The sequence below is a fragment of the Neolamprologus multifasciatus genome, chromosome 12 (genome assembly GCF_963576455.1).
Source record: "Neolamprologus multifasciatus chromosome 12, fNeoMul1.2, whole genome shotgun sequence".
Lineage (NCBI taxonomy): Eukaryota > Metazoa > Chordata > Actinopteri > Cichliformes > Cichlidae > Neolamprologus > Neolamprologus multifasciatus.
Genome location: NC_140450.1, coordinates 27,970,237 through 27,993,931, shown reverse-complemented (window position 1 = coordinate 27,993,931; position 23,695 = coordinate 27,970,237). Strand labels below are relative to the sequence as shown.

At 41.9% G+C, this 23,695-nt stretch overlaps 1 protein-coding gene and 2 long non-coding RNA genes across 3 annotated transcripts in view; 1 reads left to right on the top strand and 2 right to left on the bottom strand.

The window, feature by feature from the left end:
- Positions 1–651: 651 nt before the first annotated feature.
- On the top strand, positions 652–6,173 carry sdf2l1 (stromal cell-derived factor 2-like 1). The gene is made up of 3 exons (XM_085180622.1): positions 652–891; positions 5,269–5,465; positions 5,561–6,173. The coding sequence occupies exons 1-3, from the start codon at positions 714–716 to the stop codon at positions 5,837–5,839; spliced, it is 654 nt and encodes a 217-aa protein (XP_085036748.1). The 5' UTR covers positions 652–713; the 3' UTR covers positions 5,840–6,173.
- LOC146507181 (uncharacterized) overlaps positions 5,599–23,695 on the bottom strand; it is a 224,311-nt gene continuing 206,214 nt past the window's right edge. The window contains exon 2 of the long non-coding RNA XR_014877242.1: positions 5,599–10,555. This is a non-coding gene — a long non-coding RNA (uncharacterized LOC146507181). The remainder of the gene's footprint in view (positions 10,556–23,695) is intronic.
- Positions 22,587–23,695, bottom strand: part of LOC146507185 (uncharacterized) — a 144,708-nt gene continuing 143,599 nt past the window's right edge. Inside the window, exon 2 of the long non-coding RNA XR_014877241.1 lies at positions 22,587–23,365. This is a non-coding gene — a long non-coding RNA (uncharacterized LOC146507185). The remainder of the gene's footprint in view (positions 23,366–23,695) is intronic.

Sequence of the window (23,695 nt, the reverse complement as noted above, 5' to 3'; positions counted from 1 at the left end):
TGTACAGCGCTTTGAGTGCTCAGAAAGAGTAGAAAAGCGCTATATAAGAACCAGTCCATTTACCATTTACCATATGTATAGAAATACGCTTCTAAATTAGATAACATAAACATAAACACGTCTATGCTAGACAGGTTACTGTGTATGTTAATTTGTACAGGTGGTGGGTGCCATGTGTCCCATCTCCCCCCCTCTCTTCTCCCTTCCCCTCACTGCCAACTGGTAGTAGCTGATAGCTATCTGGAGGAAAAGCCTTTGCGGTCAGCGACGACCTGAAACATCACCAAATGCTATTTCGTCTTTTGAGAAGATTTTTTATTTTATTTTACTGTTCACAGTATTTGTTAAGTAGATTTGACCTGAATCCATCTGAGTGGCAAAACCACATCTTATCCTGTCTATTTCGGCTCATCTGAGTTCCCAGGACAACTAACGTTTATGCCAATGTACCAGGGTTATCCAATCATCATCATCATCATCATCATCGGAGGCACAGGCAGTTTAAATCGGGAATAACGTGTGAGGGGCGGAGCTGCTTCTGCATGAATCCTACTACTGTTTGTCGTTAACTGTTATAACGACGCATATGCCTATTCTGACCAATCACGTGTTGACATTGTCTTCCGTATTTTAGGACTTGTCAAGTGGTGATTGGTGGAAAGCAGCATTGCGGTTCGGAAGTGAGTGCCGGTCATGACAGCAGAGACACAAAGATGGAGGTGGTTCGTACTATCCGCGGGCTCATCAGGTCGTTGCTCTTCTTGCTGCTGTGGTCCAGCTGTGAAGGACGAGACTCGGAGCTCAGCTATGTGACCTGCGGCTCTCTAGTCAAACTGTTTAACACCAGACACAACGTCCGACTGCACTCCCACGACGTTAAGTACGGCTCAGGTAAGTGTTCAGAGAGCTGCCGGTGTACAGCAGCTCTGAGGCGTCAGCATTGCGCTTACTGTGCTAGAAGAGCTTTGTAGAAGCAAAAAATACCCGGAAATTCAACCCCAGCACAACTTCCGACTACCTTTCCCCACGCTGAAGTTAAGAAGAGGTTCGCTCTATGATTGCATGTCTTAGTTAGTCTTTGGGAGCGTGCTGCTTTTGTGCTATAAGCACAAGAATGAGAAACTGATATTCCCATCAGTGCAGTATGGCATTATAGAGTTACCTGCTTTATAAGAGCATCCATTAAGTCAGTGAGTTTGGGGTCGTCCCCATCAAGGGGGGGGGGGGGGGGGGGGACTGACTTTCACATCTGCCATTTGGTAGAGAGGCTACAAGTAAGGTTTGCATACTGTAACAGTGACTCACTGAAACTATGAAACTCACTTCTTTTTCATATCGTACGATCCTAGCAGGTGTTTCGGCCTCATCCCTGAAAGTTGCTGGTTTGAAAGCGAGGTAATGCTTGTTACATGTGTAGCCAGCCTGGGACAAGTGCACATCCACTTTAGCCTCATGTGACGTCAAACTTTCTCAGATAAGTCATTTTAGAAGTGAATACAGCTGAAATCATAGAACAGCCTAGACTTTAACTGATGTCAAGGCAGCTTGCACTAACGTCTCTTTTGGGTCTCACATTTAAATGACAAAACACTTTGAATTCAGATGTAGATATTATGTCTGCTTCATTTGTTATGGAATGACAGTAGAACGGGCCTCACCCAGCTATCAAGCTACTTGTCAGTCAGTTGTCTGTTAATTTTTTGAACCATTGAAATCAGACATGTGTATAAAGATGACTGTGGATTTTGTAAAGCTGCTTAAATGAAATGTGGTGGTCTACATTTATATATGGACCAAACTGTCTCACCTGTAATAGTGAGAAAGGCAGGGCACACCTGGACAGGTCACTAGTCTGCACAAAGGGCAGTGGAGAACATTCAAACTCCACACTGAATCTAACTGTAGTCAGAACATTATAAGTTTGACAGGCTGCATCACAGAATAGAATATTTATTTAGCTTAACATAAAGGGTAATTAGCTCCACATATTAAGCACACAGTTACAAATCTGGGCTTTATATTGGCTGGTGATTGTAAAATGGACAGACAAATGGCTTAGTATCTTTCATTTTAGAAAAACGGGTAAAGGTAAAAACCTATTCTCTGCAGGCAGCAGAGACAGTAAAACATGCCCACCCCCTTCTTTATTGCAACTTTTAGTTAGGAGAAGTTGGAGATCATGCAGCATCATACAACAAAGTTGACATCCTGTCCACTGTTGCAAGCTGGCATTCCTGCAGGTCATGTACGGCTTGATTTTCGTAACCTGGCACATTATGCCGTTACTGCTGCAGCTGGGTTGAAGACCGTATCATTTTGTCGGTTTTTACCACCATTTTAATGACATATCAGTGCAGAAGCTCAAAGATGTACAGATAATACAGAAAGACATGTTGCAACAGTTTGAAAGGGTGAGACTTTGTGGAAAATACTTTGAAAACACACACTGCAATGTCTTTGCTTCTAGTTTTCTTCTACTATATGAGTGCTGATGTGGTGGTATTGTCAGGTGGGAACATCTTGAGTCTCTAACCCATTCAAAACCTCAACTCACACCTTATGTCAAGTGACCTCAGTAGGTCACATGATAGGGTGGGCCAAGGTCTCACAGTGGTTTCAAGTGAAATCTCTGGGAAACGCAGCTAGCATCTCAAGCTTCAGTGATTTAGTAATGTAACATATTAGTTTTGTTTTTCTATGCTCTAATGATGATGTTGATATTTATATAACAAAGGAATGGCCCACACCTGCCCATGAAACAGTCTTTGAGTCAATTGTCCAATTACTTTTGGTCCCTTTTAAAATGAGGGTGGCACATGTTGAGGAGCTAAAACTCCTAAACAGTTCATCCAATTTGAATGTGGAACCCTCAAATGAAAGCTGAGAGTCTACAAATTATGTCAATTTTCATTTTATAACTATATCTGGAATATGATTCAGTAAAAAAAACAAAACAAAACTGGTTTCTTGCAAGTGAGTTTGGGCAGAGCTGTAATGGCAGCTGCACTAGCTGCAGTCTTCCACGTGTATTTTTTTCCTGTGCTAGTGGTTGCTCTTTTCCTATCAGCATGTAAGGATGGACAAGAACAATTGTAGGTGTATGCTAGACTCATCTGTTCTGGAAAAACTGCAGCCTTGGTACATAAGCTCCCTACCATGCCAGTGGTACTTGACAGATAATTAAATAAATACACATTATTATAAATATTATATCAAAGGGTGTCATAAGTATCAATTCTGGTGACATCCCTGATATATAACAATATAAAATATATACTTAAAGTCTGAACAGGGATGTCCACTTTTACACAAGATCTTCAACATGTGGATGTGACAGGATCTGATGTTGAATAATCTTGTGTACTGAGCGAGTCTGATGGGGTAGTGAGCTATGTTGACCTTAAAGCCTTTCTTTCTATGTCAAAAAATTGGCCCTCTTTTTGCCCAGCTAAATCACCATAGCAACTTATTCACCATGGTAACCTGGTTGGGAGCAGGTTATGTGTTTTGGTTCAAAATTGTCTGCAAGAGATTCTTGAATGTTTAAGTGCATTAGACTGCTGTTCAACTTCACTGTCAGCTGTAAAGTACCAGCTGAGACTGCACTGTGTTGTCACTGGAATGTGCATGTGTTCAGCTGGTGATGCAGAATGGCCAAATGTTTTCATACATAATTCTAAATACAGAATTAAGCTGCTTGTTCTCATTTATGATGGATGGATGGTTCTCATTTATACTGCTTATTACAACTACTAGGACACAGGACATACACCAAGAATGAATGAATCAATGAATCTAATTAATTTCACTGTGATCTTCAGACAAAAGTGAAGTGTTTTCTACGTCTCCTATATTAGGCTGTGTGACAGTAACATTTTTACGCTATCAGTATTAATGTTAATAGTGATTTTTCTACTGCATTAAACTCTTGTCCTACTTGCAAAAGTACCACGTTTTGCTGTTATATTGTTTTGATGTTCTTATTTGGATTTTTGTCGTTGTCATCGTCATCTCTATCATCATTAGATCGTGTCTGATTGGAGTAGCCCACACTCAAAGGGATGATGCAGTCCTTTTCTCGTGAGTGCGCTCAGAACCTGAAGTAGAGAGCCTGACTTATCGCAGAAACCCAATAACAATCATGGCAATATACATTTCCTCCAAATAGCATTTCAGTTTTGTTTTGGTAGTCAATGTTTTTGGCGACAGTGGGAAAGAAAAACTCCCTTTTAACAGAAAGAAACCTCTGGCAGAACCAGGCTCAGGGAGGGGCGGCCATCTGCTGCAACCGGTTGGGGTGAGAGAAGGGAAAAAAGGGTAAACACATGCTGTGGAAGAGAGACACAGAGATGAATAACAGGTACGATTCAATGCAGAGAGGTCTATTAACACATAGTGAGTGAGAAAGGTGACTGGAAAGGAAAAACTCAATGCATCATGGGAATCCCCCGGCAGCCTACGTCTATTGCAGCATGACTAAGGGAGGGTTCAGGGTCACCTGGTCCAGCCCTAACTATATGCTTTAGCAAAAAGGAAAGTTTTAAGCCTAATCTTAAAAGTAGAGATAGTGTCTGTCTCCCGAATCCAAAAGGGAAGCTGGTTCCACAGAAGAGGGGCCTGAAGTGACAGTTTTCTTGCGTCCACATATTGGGCACATCCAACACTGAACCAGTTTCACAAAACTTAGCAAGCAGTTTGCTAACTGTAGCATGGGAGATGGGTGGTCTCGTAGGGTGTCTTGCATTGAAATCTGCTGCAATGACCCGGTTACTGCGTTCACCAGATATCAACACAATTTTGATCCGCTCCTCACGTGTTAACCTCTTTGACATGTCAATGGCTGTGAACAAAGAGAAACTTGTAAATAACTCATGGAATAATAAAGTTACGTTGAAACGTTATTTACGTTGTTATTTTGGTTAGTAATGTTCTTGCTGTGCCATAACATCTCATTGGTGATCTCGATGGCATGCAGGCTGTTATTGAAGTAAATGGGCAGAGTTGGAGATCATCTGCAGAAGGTTTTGGTGCCGTCACATTATATTAGCAAACCTTGAGAATGAAATTGTATATAATGGGCATATAGCCTGTTCTATGAGCACAATGCTCAACAACAAGTATTTGTCTACTTGGCTGCTGAATCTTAACAGGCTTGCATGCACTGAGCACTCTTCATTGGTGGAACAGTAATTAATAATTCAAGATGAAAGTACTATAAATGCATGATGCCTCAATGACACTTAATGATATAATTTTGTGTGTGTGTAGGTAGTGGACAGCAGTCTGTAACTGGAGTGGAGAACGCAGATGATGCCAACAGCTACTGGCAGATTCGTGGGAAGCCCAACAATCCATGTCTGCGTGGTGCTCCCATCAAATGTGGCCAGGCCATTCGCATCACACACATGAAGACTGGACGAAACCTCCACACACACCACTTCAGCTCTCCTCTGTCTAATAACCAGGTCAGACACACACAACTGTTTCTCTTGCTCTTTTAAACACATGTGGATGTTCACCAGGGTACAAATGCTTCCCTTCTCCTCTGCACCATCCACAGGAGGTGAGTGCTTTCGGAGAGAACGGCGAGGGTGACAACCTGGACGTGTGGACGGTTCAGTGTGAAGGCATTCACTGGGAGCGCGACGAGGCTGTGCGCTTCAAACACGTGGGCACCGACGTCTTCCTGAGTGTGACGGGCGAACAGTACGGCCACCCCATACGTGGACAGCGGGAGGTGCACGGCATGAGCTCCCCCAATCAGCACAACTGGTGGCGTACTATGGAGGGCGTCTTCATCCAGCCCAGCCAGGAACCGCTGCGCCACGATGAACTCTGACATCATCATCATTATCATCATTAGGAGACATGAGCATGGACATGCTTCTGCCTGGACCTGATGTATGACTTGACTGAGAAATCTTTTCTATGTGAAGCACTCGGGGTGTTTTGTGACATGAAGGGGGTTGGCAGGCATTATTTGTGTGTACGTAGTGTAGCCTCAATATGTTCTTTCAGCTTCTTCCTTGGAGAATGTGATGAGGGATAACATTGAGCCAGGGGAGATGCATGAGGATGGCTATAGTCCTGAAGAAAACTATCATTTGATTAATTTTGTCCAGAAATACATAATGACATGTACTGTATGTAATAAAGCCTTTCTTTATTTCATATTTGGTGTATATAGGTGTAATTAGAGCACACTTCACTGTCTGTCTTTTCGCCACTGTTCCTGTGTTTGCAAGGTTATGGTATCTGGATTCTTTGCTGAGCTTATCTAAGCTTAGCAGGTTGTCTAGGTGTCTCCTGCTACCTTAACTCTAGCTGCTGCATTGGGATTGGCACAACACAATAGTGATGGGATTTCCGGCTCTTTTTAGAGATCCGGCTCTTTCAGCTCGGCTCACTAAAAAGAGCCGGCTCTTTCGGCTCCGAACCGGCTCTTCAGGTTGTTTTGTTGCTTTAATTATTTAATCATTAACAATAATATAAAATTATGCAGAAAAGGAATTACTAATGTAAAAAAAAAAGTGGTTTTATTTATATATGTTTATATATGGCCCCTAGAGACAAAGCACGTACAAACTCTAAAGCATATACAAACTCCAAAACACATTTCTAGTGTTAACTGAACTTCCAAAACAGAGCTACCCAGATCACTTAAATTACACAATTGAAAGCATGTGCGTATTGTTTGTGTATTTATAGACAAGCACTCATATTTATTCAAATAATTAAAAAAATATTAATTTACCTGTTATTACCACACACCAAATCCGGTTGTTGATACTTCCTGGCTTGTGTAGCCACTAGGTAACAAACGCTCAACACTGCGCCCTAGCATCCTGGAGCACTTCTGTTGTCTTTTGTACGTGATTCTGAGTTTGTACGTGCTTCTTAGTTTTTACGTGCTTTGGAGTTTGTACGTGCTTCTTAGTTTTTACGCGTTTTGGAGTTTTTACGTGTTTTGGAGTTTGTACATGTTTTGGAGTTTGTACTCCTTTGTCTCTAAGGGCCACCATAAATATACTTTATTTATTCACTCCACATAAAATGTAATAAATAAATCATATAATACAAAGAACAACTATTTACATTTTAAACTTTTAACTATTTAAATTTTCAGCTTTTTCCTTTTAAACAAATTTAACGTGAAACAACACAAAACACTGCAAACCACAACACAATTAAATATAAATTAAAATATTAAAACAAAAAGAAGATGCACATTCTCTGTCATATGGGCCTGTATGATTTCTGAATCCTTTATCATCTGCAACTAAAAATAGTGGATGATTACTATACCTTTCTAATGTGACGTTGTTGTCCCTCGCTCTCTTTCTCTCTGGCTCTGTTCCATTGACTGTAGAAAACATGGACGACGCGACCCCGCCTCCTACCATTGTGCAAAAATGAAGCCAAAATACCCCGCTTGTGGAGGCTGCCATCTTGCAAATTTGGAGCCAGAGTCTGCGCAGTAGTGACTTGAGGTGGAGCGACTGTGTAACGCTCCCGCCCACACACCCGCTGGACGTGACCGCAAACACGCCCCCTACACTTTTTACGTAGCCCGGCTGCTCGAGTTTTTTTGCTGGTTTACCGCGACTGACGACTAGTTTAATTAAGGTAAATACAACCATGTCACTGTTATAAAAAAAGACACACAGCTTATCATCTTATAGTTCTAAAATCACTCTGTTGTTAATTCGTTAGTTAGATTAGCCGCTAGCATACGCACTGTGTTGGAGGCTTGTTGCTAACTAGTTAGCGATGCTACACACCTGCTACTCTTAATAGTCTTCAACACTTGTGTTTTTTTATCCATTTTTAGACAGCGATGAGATCAGCTGCACACTCCACAGAGGCCCAGAGTTACTGTTAATATCAAAAATATAATGCTGTCCTTTGAGATTTTAACATAAGACTGTGAGTGTAATGGATCTAAAACTGTTTAAATCTTCAGAGCCCTCTACAGCCTGGTAACATGGAGACTTTAAAAACAACAGCATGAGGTTTCAGTAGTGTAGTCTAATTTGTTCTTTTCATTTAATAATAGAGTCCATATTATATCAACAGCTACATTTACCCTGGAGATAAACTAGTGAGGGAGACCATCAGGACTAAGCTGGGTTTCCTGGGTCCAGAGGTTTGGAGAAACATCTTCCCTTTCTTTCATCACAGCTGTCCTGTGCCATAAGTTCTGTTGACCCGCTGTAAGAGGCATCATTTAAGAAACACCAGGAAGACTGAAGCTCATGGCAGTGATCAAGCAGGACTCATGATCTTCACCAGCAGCTCCCTCACAGGGAAATCTTCAGCACTCCTCCGTAGGCCCGCCCCAGGAGATGGATAAACCCAGCATTTCATGAACACTGTGATGGAGACCTTTGTTTTGTGTAATGTTATAAATACTCTGATACTCCCCAGAGGCTCCGGACTTTTACATAAAGATATTATATTCTGTCCTGTAGAAAGTTATATATTTAAAAATATGTGATCCTCTCTGGTTACTCTGGTATGAATAACTCTGAATCACTTTATGGTAAATAACACTATCTGCAAAAAACTGTGAAAGAATTCCAGATGACAAGTTTGTAGTTCAACATACAAGTGACGACCTTTGACCTTCATCAGGTTTTATTTAATTGTGTTAGACAAAATCTCATATGCTCTTCATGCAGCTGAGTACATCAAGTGTTTAAAACGGAAGCTGTGCAGGTCTGAGATCAGCAGCTTTGTGAAACACCAAACTGAGGTCCTGTTAATGCTGATATATAGTGACACAGTTACATGAGTGATTAATCCTTTTGTTTTTTGTCGTTTTTGTTTAACTTTATCAATAAAACAGCTGCAGCTTTCACTACAGCACGTGTGGTACTTTAACCTTTGTACTGTTTTCATCAGTTCATTTTACAGTTAACATATGAACATGTTGGATGATCTGTCTGCTGTCACTCGATGGGGCTGAGGTCTGAATCTTAGGGCATAAAGCTGATTCTTCTGTCCTCACACACTCAGGATCTGAAGTTCTTCTCTTACATTTTTTTCAGTACAGTATTACAGTACACTACAGTACTTTAATCCATAGTTCCTGATTAATGAGGAGTTACTGAAGTACAAGCTTTTAAAAAAATTGTTTCTGTCTTTACAGATGTGGCAAGAGACTGAAAACATGCTGTTGTTTGCACATTTAATATTCAGCTCTGCACAGGAGCTGAAGCAGGGTGCAGCCTGTTGCTTTTACAGTATAATATAATACTTGTAATAAAAGTACAGTAACAGTAAGTAGTGACTGAGCAGCCCGGGGTGTTTCTCTTGATTTCTTCAGTAAATTCATTCACCTGCACAGATTAGCTAAACGAACCCTGACAGCCGAGTGCTCATTTTAGCTAGCTAGGTCTCAGGAGCTAGCTATGGACGGTAGTTACGGATTAGCTTACAAACACATTTAATTTACCGAAAAAGTGCAGCGGGGCCTCGGGTCCTTCTGTCGGGTAGTCCAGTTTACTGAAGAACACCTCAGGCTGTCAGGTTAAAACACTCGGTCGTGTTTTCGTAGCGTAAACGCTGGCCCTCCTCTCAGAGCCTACGCTCTATCTGCTATTCGCGAACAGAGAGACAGAGTTTCTCCGTGACTGCAGCTGTCAGTCAAAGCTCTTATGATGACGTTTCACCCCAATTTAACATCACCGCGGTAGGAATTAGAATCAAACTTATGGGAAAGGAGACCCCTTGAACATCAATCAGCGTGATGAGAACTATTGAAAACAAAAGAAAGAATCTTTGGAAAAAAATTATCTAAGGAGAATTAATTTATTTTAGTCTGACCCCAGTCCCATCCGCTAACATGGAGGAGACGGGGTTTATGACCTATACTGCAGCCAGACACCAGGGGGCGATAGAGACGTTTTGGCCTCATTTTTGGGGACCTGTCACGTCGTCCATGTTTTCTACAGTCAATGCTCTGTTCCTGTGCTACTGCGAGTGTAACTAACGCCCCTCCCCCCTCTGCCCAGCGCAAAGTACAGGCCGCACGTGCAGAGTTTAGCGGAAAAGAGGGTGAGAGAAAGAAAAAAAAAACCCTCACGGCTCCCAATAAGGAACCGGCTCGCGTCGTTCACTTCAAAGAGTCGGCTCTAAGAGCCATTTCGTTCGCGAACGACCCATCACTATCGGGTAGCGACACACCCGATAAAAGTTAACGTGAGTGTTCTCAGTGGTCAGGAACAAATGTAATTGCGTGGCAGGATGCTGTAAAAGGACCAAAGTTCAGCCAGGAGAATAAGATAATCCATCCACAATACGAGGTTAGTCATTCATATACTGCTGCATGGGCTGGGCTGTAGTTACATCCTAAGTGTTATATTCCCACTGTGGTGTCAGTACACTATTAGCGCTTATGCCGAGCCAGACTGCACACATAATCGTTTGCTTACAAGTTAACTTCTTCTTTATTGGGATAACACAGAAGTAACACACACACATAACTGGGCGTGGTGCCCCCTACTGGCGATGGCTTGCATAGCACACCATAACTCTTGGTTCATACATAACACTAAGGTTTTAAAAACTGAGCTTAAATAAATGATTAGCGGTAATAAAAGCCGAGGGAGGTCAACAGTGATCACTGAATGCTTTAGGAGCGTTTTGAGATTAAATAGAAGAAAATACAAAACATTAAACATGTTAACAACACAAAAGCCATATTAAACGCAGACTACTTTAGGCCCGGAAGTAGGATTTGTCACGTCATCACTTAACGACCGGATTGCACCCTTATGGAACCTCTCTTTTTGTTTGTTTGTTTGATTGTTTGTTTTTTCCTCTCATTCATTTGAGCATCATACATCGTTTAAAATAGTATATGATCCTGAAAGAAAAAACATCACTTTCAGGGTCTTTTACAAAGCTTTATACTCACAACAGACACCCATCTACAAATGAAATTGATTTCCAGCAGAATTCTATAAAGAGATAACCCCCCTCATAATAAATCCTAATCAAACTGGTTTCATACATGGGAGGCATTCATCAACAAATACACGTAGATTACTTAATTTGATAGATTATTCATGCAGTAAAAATGTCTGTGAAGGTTCTCAGTCATCCAGGTCATCGTAGTCAAAGGAGCTTGCAAAGAAAAGCGTCTGGACTTCTTTAAGTTACTTGAAGACGTTTCATCTGTCATCCGAGAAGCTTCTTCAGTTCTAAGGTCAAATGGTGGAGAGTCCCAGATATAAACCTAGTGGGAGTGTCCCCCCACAGAGGGACAAAAGGACCCCCTGATGATCCTCTAATCGCCTGAGCTAAGGTGTGGAACTGGGTGTGGGTCCCAATCAGCCAGAGTTTCGGGTGAGTTCATTGTGAAACCTGGCCCCACCTTATCATGCGAATTCCTGAGGTCAGATGGCCCAGGGTGTGAGTGGGCGTTAAGGCGTCTGGGAAGGGATCTCAAAACTGGATTATAGATGGCAGAGAGTTGGTGTCGTAAACCACCGCCTCTGTTCAAAGATGGTCGCTCACAGTGGACATAGATGGCTTCTTTCACTCCTCTTTCAAACCATCTGTCCTCTCTGTCCAAAATGTGAACATTGGCATCCTCGAAAGAGTGTCCTTCATCCTTAAGATGCAGATGGACAGCTGAGTCTTGTCCTGTGGAGGTGGCTCTTCTGTGTTGTGCCATGCGCTTGTGAAGTGGCTGTTTGGTCTCTCCAATGTAGAGGTCTGGGCATTCCTCGCTGCACTGTACAGCATACACCACATTGTTAAGTCTGTGTTTTGCCGTTTTGTCTTTCGGGTGAACCAGTTTTTGTCTGAGTGTGTTGCTGGGTCTGAAGTACACCGGGATGTCATGCTTGGAGAAAACCCTCCTGAGTTTCTCTGATACACCGGCTACATAGGGGATGACAATGTTGTTGCGTCTGTCCTTCTTATCCTCCCTCGCTGATGTCTGATCTTCTTTTCTGTGCCTCTTTGCTGACTTTAAGAATGCCCATTTAGGATAGCCGCACGTTTTGAGTGCTTCCTTTACATGTGTGTGTTCCTTCTTTTTCCCTTCAGGCTTAGAGGGAACATGTTCTGCCCGGTGGTGTAGGGTCCTAATTACTCCAAGTTTGTGTTCCAGAGGGTGATGAGAGTCAAACAGGAGGTACTGGTCCGTGTGTGTGGGCTTCCGGTAAACTTCGATGTTGAGGTTGCCATTCTCTTCAATGTGCACAGCGCAGTCCAGGAAAGGCAAACAGTCGTCCTTTGTGTCTTCCCTGGTGAACTTGATGTTTTTATCCACAGCGTTGATGTGCGCAGTGAAGGATTCCACTTCTTGTGTCTTGATTTTGACCCAGGTGTCGTCTACATATCTGTACCAGTGGCTGGGTACTCTTCCTTTGAAAGAGCCAAGAGCCTTCCTTTCCACTTCCTCCATGTAAAGGTTGGCTACAATAGGTGACACGGGGGAGCCCATGGCACAGCCATGTTTTTGTCTGTAATAGCCTTTGTTGTATTTGAAATATGTAGTGGTGAGGCAGAGGTCTAACAGTGTGCAAATCTGATCGGGTGTGAAGTTGGTCCTGTCCTCCAAGGAGTTGTCTTCTTGTAGTCGTTTTCTGACAGTCTCCACTGCCTCCGTGGTGGGTATGCACGTGAAGAGAGAGACTACATCAAAGGACACCATGGTTTCATCTGGATCCAGGGTAAGTTTCTGGACCTTGTCAGTGAAGTCGGTGGAGTTCTTGATGTGGTGTGGGGTGTTCCCCACGAGAGGAGCAAGGATGGTAGCAAGGTCTGTGGGGGGACACTCCCACTAGGTTTATATCTGGGACTCTCCACCATTTGACCTTAGAACTGAAGAAGCTTCTCGAATGAGAGGTGAAACGTCTTCAAGTAACTTAAAGAAGTCCAGACGCTTTTCTTTGCAAGCTCCTTTGACCATGCAGTAAAAACGCTGAAACTACAATGCAATTGCATCTCTAGATGCAAAAAAAAAAAAAAAAGTATTTGCTAGAGTTAACTGGAAATTTCTATTTGTAACTTTACAAAAATTTGGTTTTAGAAACTCCTTCATGAACTGGTTAAAACATTATATAGTTTCCCAACAGCTTGTGTCAGGACAAATGACCAAACATCCTCCAGCTTCTGTCTCCAGAGGGGCACCAGACAGGGATGCCCACTCTCCCTTTCACTGTTTACAATTTTTATTGTGCCATCAATTACACCGGCTATAGTGAGTGAAGAGTGTTGAACATCAAATCATACTTTATGGGAATTACATGTTGCTTTTTCACCACTATTCACAAACCACTCTCTATGAGGTAATTACATTAATAAACTCTTTCTCAAGAGCTTCAGATTATTTGATAAACTGGTTCAAATCTATAGTTCTTACAATGAATTGCTCCTTCCATAATTCTTCTTCCACCCCACTGTAATCTGGAGATATTAAATATTTAGGTATTAATGTTTCTCCTAGTCATGCAGATTTAACTAAATTAAACCACATTTCACTTTTGAAGAAAGTACAAGATGATCTGACTAGATGGAAGTCTCTGCTTATATCACTCATGGATAGAGTTGCTTCAATAAAAGTGATGGTTTTGCCAAGAATCAATTATTTATTCTCAGTGATCACGAGTAAACCATTGCCTAACTCGTTTGTATCTCTGGAGTCCTTTACAAAGATAAACCGCTGCATTTTAGCTTAAAAACCCTGCAAAGGACCAGGGATAAAGGAAGACTAGATCTGCCTAACTTTCACCACTATTCCATAGCTAACAGACTACAATACATCTCAGGATGGTTAAAACATACTCTCTCAATTCAATTCAATTCAATTCTTTATTGCCCCACAAGGGGAAATTAGTTTAGCAGCAAGGGCAGCAATAGGAATAAACAAAATGCTAATAAAAAGCCACAAGACAGTTATTTGCAATTAAGGGGACGAGTTGCAGTAGGGATAAAAGAAACCTGGAGTCTTCTTGTTTTCCTTTAAACAACGGCCAGGGGGCAACAAGTCAAACTCACTGTGAAGTGGATGGTTAAAACAATTAACAATAAAATGAGCCTTCCTCAGCTCATGCTTGTTATAAATGGCCGAAAGCCCATCTTGCCAACACGCTGAGATTTCAATTCAATTCAATTCAATTCAATTTAATTTTATTTATATAGCGCCAAATCACAACAAATGTCGCCTCAAGGCGCTTCATAGATACAGAGAAAAGCCCAACAATCATATGACCCCCTATGAGCAAGCACTTTGGCGACAGTGGGAAGGAAAAACTCCCTTTTAACAGGAAGAAACCTCCGGCAGAACCAGGCTCAGGGAGGGGCGGCCATCTGCTGCGACCGGTTGGGGTGAGAGAAGGAAGACAGGATAAAGACATGCTGTGGAAGAGAGACAGAGATTAATAACAGATACGATTCAATACAGAGAGGTCTGTTAATACATAGTGAGTGAGAAAGGTGACTGGAAAGGAAAAACTCAATGCATCATGGGAATCCCCCGGCAGCCTACATCTATTGCAGCATAACTAAGGGAGGATTCAGGGTCACCTGGTCCAGCCCTAACTATATGCTTTAGCAAAAAGGAAGGTTTTAAGCCTAATCTTAAAAGTAGAGATAGTGTCTGTCTCCTGAATCCAAACTGGAAGCTGGTTCCACAGAAGAGGGGCCTGAAAACTGAAGGCTCTCCCTCCCATTCTACTTTTAAATACTCTAGGAACAACAAGTAGGCCTGCAGAGCGGGAGCGAAGTGCTCTAATAGGGTGATATGGTACTACAAGGTCATTAAGATAAGATGGGGCCTGATTATTTAAGACCTTGTATGTGAGGAGCAGGATTTTGAATTCAATTCTGGATTTAACAGGAAGCCAATGAAGGGAAGCCAAAACAGGAGAAATATGCTCTCTCCTTCTAGTCCCTGTCAGTACTCTTGCTGCAGCATTTTGGATTAACTGAAGGCTTTTCAGTGAGTTTTTTGGACATCCTGATAATAATGAATTGCAGTAGTCTAGCCTGGAAGTAATAAATGCATGAACTAGTTTTTCAGCGTCACTCTGAGACAGGATATTTCTAATTTTAGAGATGTTGCGCAAATGGAAGAACGCAGTCTTACATATTTGTTTAATATGTGCGTTGAAGGACATATCCTGGTCAAAAATGACTCCAAGGTTCCTCACAGTGTTACTGGAGGCCAAGGTAATGCCATCCAGAGTAAGAATCTGGTTAGATACCATATTTCTAAGCTTTTCAGCGCCGAGTACAATGACCTCAGTTTTATCTGAGTTAAGAAGCAGAAAGTTAGTGGCCATCCAAGTCTTTATGTCTTTAAGACATTCCTGCAGTTTAACTAATTGGTGTGTGTTATCTGGCTTCATGGACAGATAGAGCTGGGTGTCATCTGCATAGCAGTGAAAATGTATGCTATGTCTTCTAATGATGCTGCCTAGGGGAAGCATGTATAATGTAAACAGAATTGGTCCTAGCACCGAACCCTGTGGAACTCCATAATTAACCTCAGTGTGTGAAGAGGACTCTCCATTTACATGCACAAATTGGAGTCTATTAGATAGATATGATACAAACCACTGCAGTGCAATACCTGTAATACCTACAGCATGTTCTAATCGCTCTAATAGAATATTATGGTCAACAGTATCGAATGCTGCACTAAGGTCAAGAAGGACAAGCACAGAGATGAGTCCACTGTCAGAGGCCATAAGAAGATCATTTGTAACCTTCAATAAAGCTGTTTCTGTGCTGTGATGAACTCTGAAACCTGACTGAAACTCTTCAAATAAACCATTCCTCTGCAGATGATCTGTTAGCTGTTTGACAACTACTCTTTCAAGGATTTTTGATATGAAAGGAAGGTTGGAGATTGGCCTATAATTAGCTAAGACTGCTGGGTCTAGAGATGGCTTTTTGAGTAAAGGTTTAACTGCAGCCACCTTGAAGGCCTGTGGTACATAGCCGATTATTAGAGATAGGTTGATCATATATAAGATCGAAGAATTAATCAATGGCAGGACTTCTTTGAGCAGTTTTGTAGGAATGGGGTCTAAAAGACACGTTGATGGTTTGGAGGAAGTAATTATTGAAGTTAACTCAGAAAGATCGATTGGAAAAAAAGAGTCTAACTTAACATCAATGAAACTAAGAGTAGCTGTAGATAATATTACATCTGTGGGATGATTATTGGTAATTTTTTCTCTAATGATAAAAATTTTATTTGTGAAGAAGTTCATGAAGTCATCACTAGTTAACGTTAAAGGGATGGTTGGCTCAAAAGAGCTCTGACTTTTTGTCAGCCTGGCTACAGTGCTGAAGAGAAACCTGGGGTTGTTCTTATTTTCTTCAATCAGTGATGAGTAGTAAGCTGTTCTGGCTTTGCGGAGGGCTTTCTTATAAAGCAACAAACTATTTCTCCAGGCTAAATGATGATCCTCTAAATTTGTGACACGCCATTTCCTCTCCAGATTACGAGTCATCTGCTTTAGGGTACGTGTTTGAGAATTATACCACGGGGTCAGGTACTTCTGATTAGAGACCTTAGTTTTCACTGGAGCTACAGTATCCAGAGTCGTACGTAGTGAGGAGGTGAAATTATTAACAAGATAATCGACCTCTGTTGGGGTAGCGTTCAGATAGCTGCTCTGCTCTGTGTTGGTACAGGGCATTGACGATGATAACAGTGGCTGGATTATATTCTTAAACTTAGTTACAGCGCTTTCAGAAAGACATCTACTTTGATAAAGTCCACTCTCCACTGCTGCGTAATCAATTATTGTAAATGTAAATGTTATCAAGAAATGATCAGACAGGACAGGGTTTTCAGGAAACACTGTTAAATGTTCAGTTTCTATGCCATATGTTAAAACAAGATCTAGAGTGTGATTAAAGTGGTGGGTGGGTTCTTTTACATTTTGAGAGAAACCAATTGAGTCTAACAACAGATTAAATGCCATGTTGAGGCTGTCATTTTTAGCATCTACATGGATGTTAAAATCACCCACAATAATTATTTTATCTGAGCTCAGAACTAAATTAGATATAAAGTCTGAGAAATCAGACAGAAACTCTGTGTAAGGCCCAGGTGGACGATAGATGATAACAAGTAAGACTGGTTTCTGAGTTTCACAGCTGGGGTGGACAATGCTAAGCATCAGGCTTTCAAATGAATTAAAAGTCTGTCTTGGTCTTTCATTAATTAATAGACTGGTGTGAAAAATTGCTGCCACACCACCCCCTCGACCTGTGCTTCGAGATTTCTGGTAGTTAGAATGACTCGGGGGTGTTGATTCATTTAAACTAACATAATCATCCTGCTGCAACCAGGTTTCTGTAAGGCAGAGTAAATCAATTTGTTGATCAATTATTAAGTCATGTACTAACAGAGACTTGGAGGAGAGAGACCTAATATTTAATAATCCACATTTCACTGTTTTACTCTTTGGTTCAGATGTGGATACTGTATTGTTCTTTCTTTGTGATTGTTTAAGTTGTTTGTTGCTGGTTTTTAGTTTGTTTTTTGTCTTTTTGGAAGCAGACACAGTCTCTATGGAGATGGGTTTTTGGGTGGGTAGCAGGAGGAGAGAAGCTGCAGAGAGGCGTGTAAGACTGCAACTCTGCTTCCTGGTCCCAACTCTGGATAGTCATGTTTTGAGGGGTTTAATAAATTTGTCGATATTTCTAGAAATGAGAGCTGCTCCATCCAAAGTGGGATGGATGCCATCTCTCCTAACAAGACCAGGTTTCCTCCAGAAGGTTTGCCAATTATCTATGAAGCCCACATCGTTTCTGGGACACCACTCAGACAGCCAGCAATTTAAGGAGAACATGCGGCTAAACATGTCACTCCTGGTCTGATTGGGGAGGGGACCAGAGAAAACTACAGAGTCCGACATTGTTTTGGCAAAGTTACACACCGATTCAATATTGATTTTAGTGACCTCCGATTGGCGTAACCGGGTGTCATTACTGCCGACGTGAATTATGATTTTATTGAATTTACGTTTACCCTTAGCCAGCAGTTTTAAATTTCCTTCAATGTCGCCTGCTCTGGCCCCTGGAAGACAATTGACTATGGTTGCCGGTGTCTCTAGCTTCACATGTCTGAGAACAGAGTCACCAATTACCAGAGTTTGACCCCCGGCGGGTGTGTCACCGAGTGGGGAAAAACGGTTAGACACATGAACGGGTTGGTGGTGTACCTGGGGCTTCTGTTTAGGACTACGCTTCCTTCTCACCGTTACCCAGCCTTTCCCCAGCTGCTTGGGGTCTGCCGGGGAACAGCTAGCGGGGCCTACGCTATCTTCGGCTGCACCAGCTACAGGGGCCTGGCTAGCTAAGGGTGAGAGCAGGGTGCAAAGCCGAGTCTCCAATTCAGTAATCCTGGCCTCCAGAGCTGCAAATATGCTACATTTGTTACAGATATCATTACTGCTAAAGGAGGCCGAGGAGTAACTAAACATCTGACACAATGAGCAAGAAAGTGCAGAAGGGACAGGTGAAGTAGCCATGGTGCTAACGGGTCGGCTACGAGCTAAGCTAGCGAAACAGTACAGAGACAGTGAGTGAATACTATAAATTAGGTAGTGAGTACACAGAAAGTGTGCTTCGGATGAAGCACGTGAAGATTATACTGTGAAAAAAGAATGTATTTAAAAGTTGTTAATTAAACTGCTAAGCAAATAAGCTACTCAGAAACACCACTGTGTTTGAGCAGGAACAGGAAGCGATACTATACCACAGAGCGAGCGAGCGAACACCAAGTGACAGCGCCACCGCATTTCACTGGCAGTTTTTACAAAAAAGTCCCAACTGATTCATGTTCTTCAGAGTCATGTTACCAAACCAAGCAGCGATACAGAAAGAAATAATAGATTCAATAAAAGTTCTTTAAAAGACCTAATTTTCTTTAAAAAGAACAGTCTTTGCTGAACTTTTTTGGTAGTGGTATCAACACGAGGCTCAAAACACAGTTTGTGGTCAAGAACAACCCCTGAATACTTGTAACTCTCTACAATCTCAATATCAGCAGCTTTAATAGGTGATGAGCAGCCCTGGGGAGGAGAGGAGAGTACATCAGAAAGAACACTGTTCACTTTTACGCATTGCCACCTATTTGTCAAAAAGCCAACTGATCAAACGAGGATCAAGAAATAAAATTATTCAGTACCTTACCTGGAACAATGACAGCCTGTTTTCTAACCTTAGATACTGTCTGTAACTCTAGAGAAAATGAAAAAATATGATGGAAAAATCCCACTTGACTGATTCAATTCAATTCAATTCAATTCAATTCAATTTTATTTATATAGCGCCAAATCACAACAAATGTCGCCTCAAGGCGCTTCATAGATACAGAGAAAAGCCCAACAATCATATGACCCCCTATGAGCAAGCACTTTGGCGACAGTGGGAAGGAAAAACTCCCTTTTAACAGGAAGAAACCTCCGGCAGAACCAGGCTCAGGGAGGGGCGGCCATCTGCTGCGACCGGTTGGGGTGAGAGAAGGAAGACAGGATAAAAGACATGCTGTGGAAGAGAGACAGAGATTAATAACAGATACGATTCAATACAGAGAGGTCTGTTAACACATAGTGAGTGAGAAAGGTGACTGGAAAGGAAAAACTCAATGCATCATGGGAATCCCCCGGCAGCCTACATCTATTGCAGCATAACTAAGGGAGGATTCAGGGTCACCTGGTCCAGCCCTAACTATATGCTTTAGCAAAAAGGAAAGTTTTAAGCCTAATCTTAAAAGTAGAGATAGTGTTGTCTCCCGAATCCAAACTGGAAGCTGGTTCCACAGAAGAGGGGCCTGAAAACTGAAGGCTCTCCCTCCCATTCTACTTTTAAATACTCTAGGAACAACAAGTAGGCCTGCAGAGCGAGAGCGAAGTGCTCTAATAGGGTGATATGGTACTACAAGGTCATTAAGATAAGATGGGGCCTGATTATTTAAGACCTTGTATGTGAGGAGCAGGATTTTGAATTCAATTCTGGATTTAACAGGAAGCCAATGAAGGGAAGCCAAAACAGGAGAAATATGCTCTCTCTTTCTAGTCCCTGTCAGTACTCTTGCTGCAGCATTTTGGATTAACTGAAGGCTTTTCAGTGAGTTTTTTGGACATCCTGATAATAATGAATTGCAGTAGTCCAGCCTGGAAGTAATAAATGCATGAACTAGTTTTTCAGCGTCACTCTGAGACAGGATATTTCTAATTTTAGAGATGTTGCGCAAATGGAAGAACGCAGTCTTACATATTTGTTTAATGTGTGCGTTGAAGGACATATCCTGGTCAAAAATGACTCCAAGGTTCCTCACAGTGTTACTGGAGGCCAAGGTAATGCCATCCAGAGTAAGAATCTGGTTAGATACCATATTTCTAAGCTTTTCAGCGCCGAGTACAATGACCTCAGTTTTATCTGAGTTAAGAAGCAGAAAGTTAGTGGCCATCCAAGTCTTTATGTCTTTAAGACATTCCTGCAGTTTAACTAATTGGTGTGTGTTATCTGGCTTCATGGACAGATAGAGCTGGGTGTCATCTGCATAGCAGTGAAAATGTATGCTATGTCTTCTAATGATGCTGCCTAGGGGAAGCATGTATAATGTAAACAGAATTGGTCCTAGCACTGAACCCTGTGGAACTCCATAATTAACCTCAGTGTGTGAAGAGGACTCTCCATTTACATGCACAAATTGGAGTCTATTAGATAGATATGATACAAACCACTGCAGTGCAATACCTGTAATACCTACAGCATGTTCTAATCGCTCTAATAGGATATTATGGTCAACAGTATCGAATGCTGCACTAAGGTCAAGAAGGACAAGCACAGAGATGAGTCCACTGTCAGAGGCCATAAGAAGATCATTTGTAACCTTCACTAAAGCTGTTTCTGTGCTGTGATGAACTCTGAAACCTGACTGAAACTCTTCAAATAAACCATTCCTCTGCAGATGATCTGTTAGCTGTTTGACAACTACTCTTTCAAGGATTTTTGATATGAAAGGAAGGTTGGAGATTGGCCTATAATTAGCTAAGACTGCTGGGTCTAGAGATGACTTTTTGAGTAAAGGTTTAACTGCAGCCACCTTGAAGGCCTGTGGTACATAGCCGATTATTAGAGATAGGTTGATCATATATAAGATCGAAGAATTAATCAATGGCAGGACTTCTTTGAGCAGTTTTGTAGGAATGGGGTCTAAAAGACACGTTGATGGTTTGGAGGAAGTAATTATTGAAGTTAACTCAGAAAGATCAATTGGAGAAAAAGAGTCTAACTTAACATCAATGAAACTAAGAGTAGCTGTAGATAATATTACATCTGTGGGATGATTATTGGTAATTTTTTCTCTAATGATAAAAATTTTATTTGTGAAGAAGTTCATGAAGTCATCACTAGTTAACGTTAAAGGGATGGTTGGCTCAAAAGAGCTCTGAGTTTTTGTCAGCCTGGCTACAGTGCTGAAGAGAAACCTGGGGTTGTTCTTATTTTCTTCAATCAGTGATGAGTAGTAAGCTGTTCTGGCTTTGCGGAGGGCTTTCTTACAAAGCAACAAACTATTTCTCCAGGCTAAATGATGATCCTCTAAATTTGTGACACGCCATTTCCTCTCCAGATTACGAGTCATCTGCTTTAGGGTACGTGTTTGAGAATTATACCACGGGGTCAGGTACTTCTGATTAGAGACCTTAGTTTTCACAGGAGCTACAGTATCCAGAGTCGTACGTAGTGAGGAGGTGAAATTATTAACAAAATAATCGACCTCTGTTGGGGTAGCGTTCAGATAGCTGCTCTGCTCTGTGTTGGTACAGGGCATTGACGATGATAACAGTGGCTGGATTATATTCTTAAACTTAGTTACAGCGCTTTCAGAAAGACATCTACTTTGATAAAGTCCACTCTCCACTGCTGCGTAATCAATTATTGTAAATGTAAATGTTATCAAGAAATGATCAGACAGGAGAGGGTTTTCAGGAAACACTGTTAAATGTTCAGTTTCTATGCCATATGTTAAAACAAGATCTAGAGTGTGATTAAAGTGGTGGGTGGGTTCTTTTACATTTTGAGAGAAACCAATTGAGTCTAACAACAGATTAAATGCCATGTTGAGGCTGTCATTTTTAGCATCAACATGGATGTTAAAATCACCCACAATAATTATTTTATCTGAGCTCAGAACTAAATTAGATATAAAGTCTGAGAAATCAGACAGAAACTCTGTGTAAGGCCCAGGTGGACGATAGATGATAACAAGTAAGACTGGTTTCTGAGTTTCACAGCTGGGGTGGACGAGGCTAAGCATCAGGCTTTCAAATGAATTAAAAGTCTGTCTTGGTCTTTCATTAATTAATAGACTGGTGTGAAAAATTGCTGCCACATGCCCCCTCGACCTGTGCTTCGAGATTTCTGGTAGTTAGAATGACTCGGGGGTGTTGATTAATTTAAACTAACATAATCATCCTGCTGCAACCAGGTTTCTGTAAGGCAGAGTAAATCAATTTGTTGATCAATTATTAAGTCATGTACTAACAGAGACTTGGAGGAGAGAGACCTAATATTTAATAATCCACATTTCACTGTTTTACTCTTTGGTTCAGATGTGGATACTGTATTGTTCTTTCTTTGTAAATGTTTAAGTTGTTTGTTGCTGGTTTTTAGTTTGTTTTTTGTCTTTTTGGAAGCAGACACAGTCTCTATGGAGATGGGTTTTTGGGGGGGGTAGCAGGAGGAGAGAAGCTGCAGAGAGGCGTGTAAGACTGCAACTCTGCTTCCTGGTCCCAACTCTGGATAGTCATGTTTTGAGGGGTTTAATAAATTTGTCCATATTTCTAGAAATGAGAGCTGCTCCATCCAAAGTGGGATGGATGCCGTCTCTCCTAACAAGACCAGGTTTCCTCCAGAAGGTTTGCCAATTATCTATGAAGCCCACATCATTTCTGGGACACCACTCAGACAGCCAGCAATTTAAGGAGAACATGCGGCTAAACATGTCACTCCTGGTCTGATTGGGGAGGGGACCAGAGAAAACTACAGAGTCCGACATTGTTTTGGCAAAGTTGCACACCGATTCAATATTGATTTTAGTGACCTCCGATTGGCGTAACCGGGTGTCATTACTGCCGACGTGAATTATGATTTTATTGAATTTACGTTTACCCTTAGCCAGCAGTTTTAAATTTCCTTCAATGTCGCCTGCTCTGGCCCCTGGAAGACAATTGACTATGGTTGCCGGTGTCTCTAGCTTCACATGTCTGAGAACAGAATCACCAATTACCAGAGTTTGACCCCCAGCGGGTGTGTCACCGAGTGGGGAAAAACGGTTAGACACATGAACGGGTTGGTGGTGTACCTGGGGCTTCTGTTTAGGACTACGCTTCCTCCTCACCGTTACCCAGCCATCTTTCCCCAGCTGCTTGGGGTCTGCCGGGGAACAGCTAGCGGGGCCTACGCTATCTTCGGCTGCACCAGCTACAGGGGCCTGGCTAGCTAAGGGTGAGAGCAGGGTGCAAAGCCGAGTCTCCAGATCAGTAATCCTGGCCTCCAGAGCTGCAAATATGCTACATTTGTTACAGATATCATTACTGCTAAAGGAGGCCGAGGAGTAACTAAACATCTGACACAATGAGCAAGAAAGTGCAGAAGGGACAGGTGAAGTAGCCATGGTGCTAACGGGTCGGCTACGAGCTAA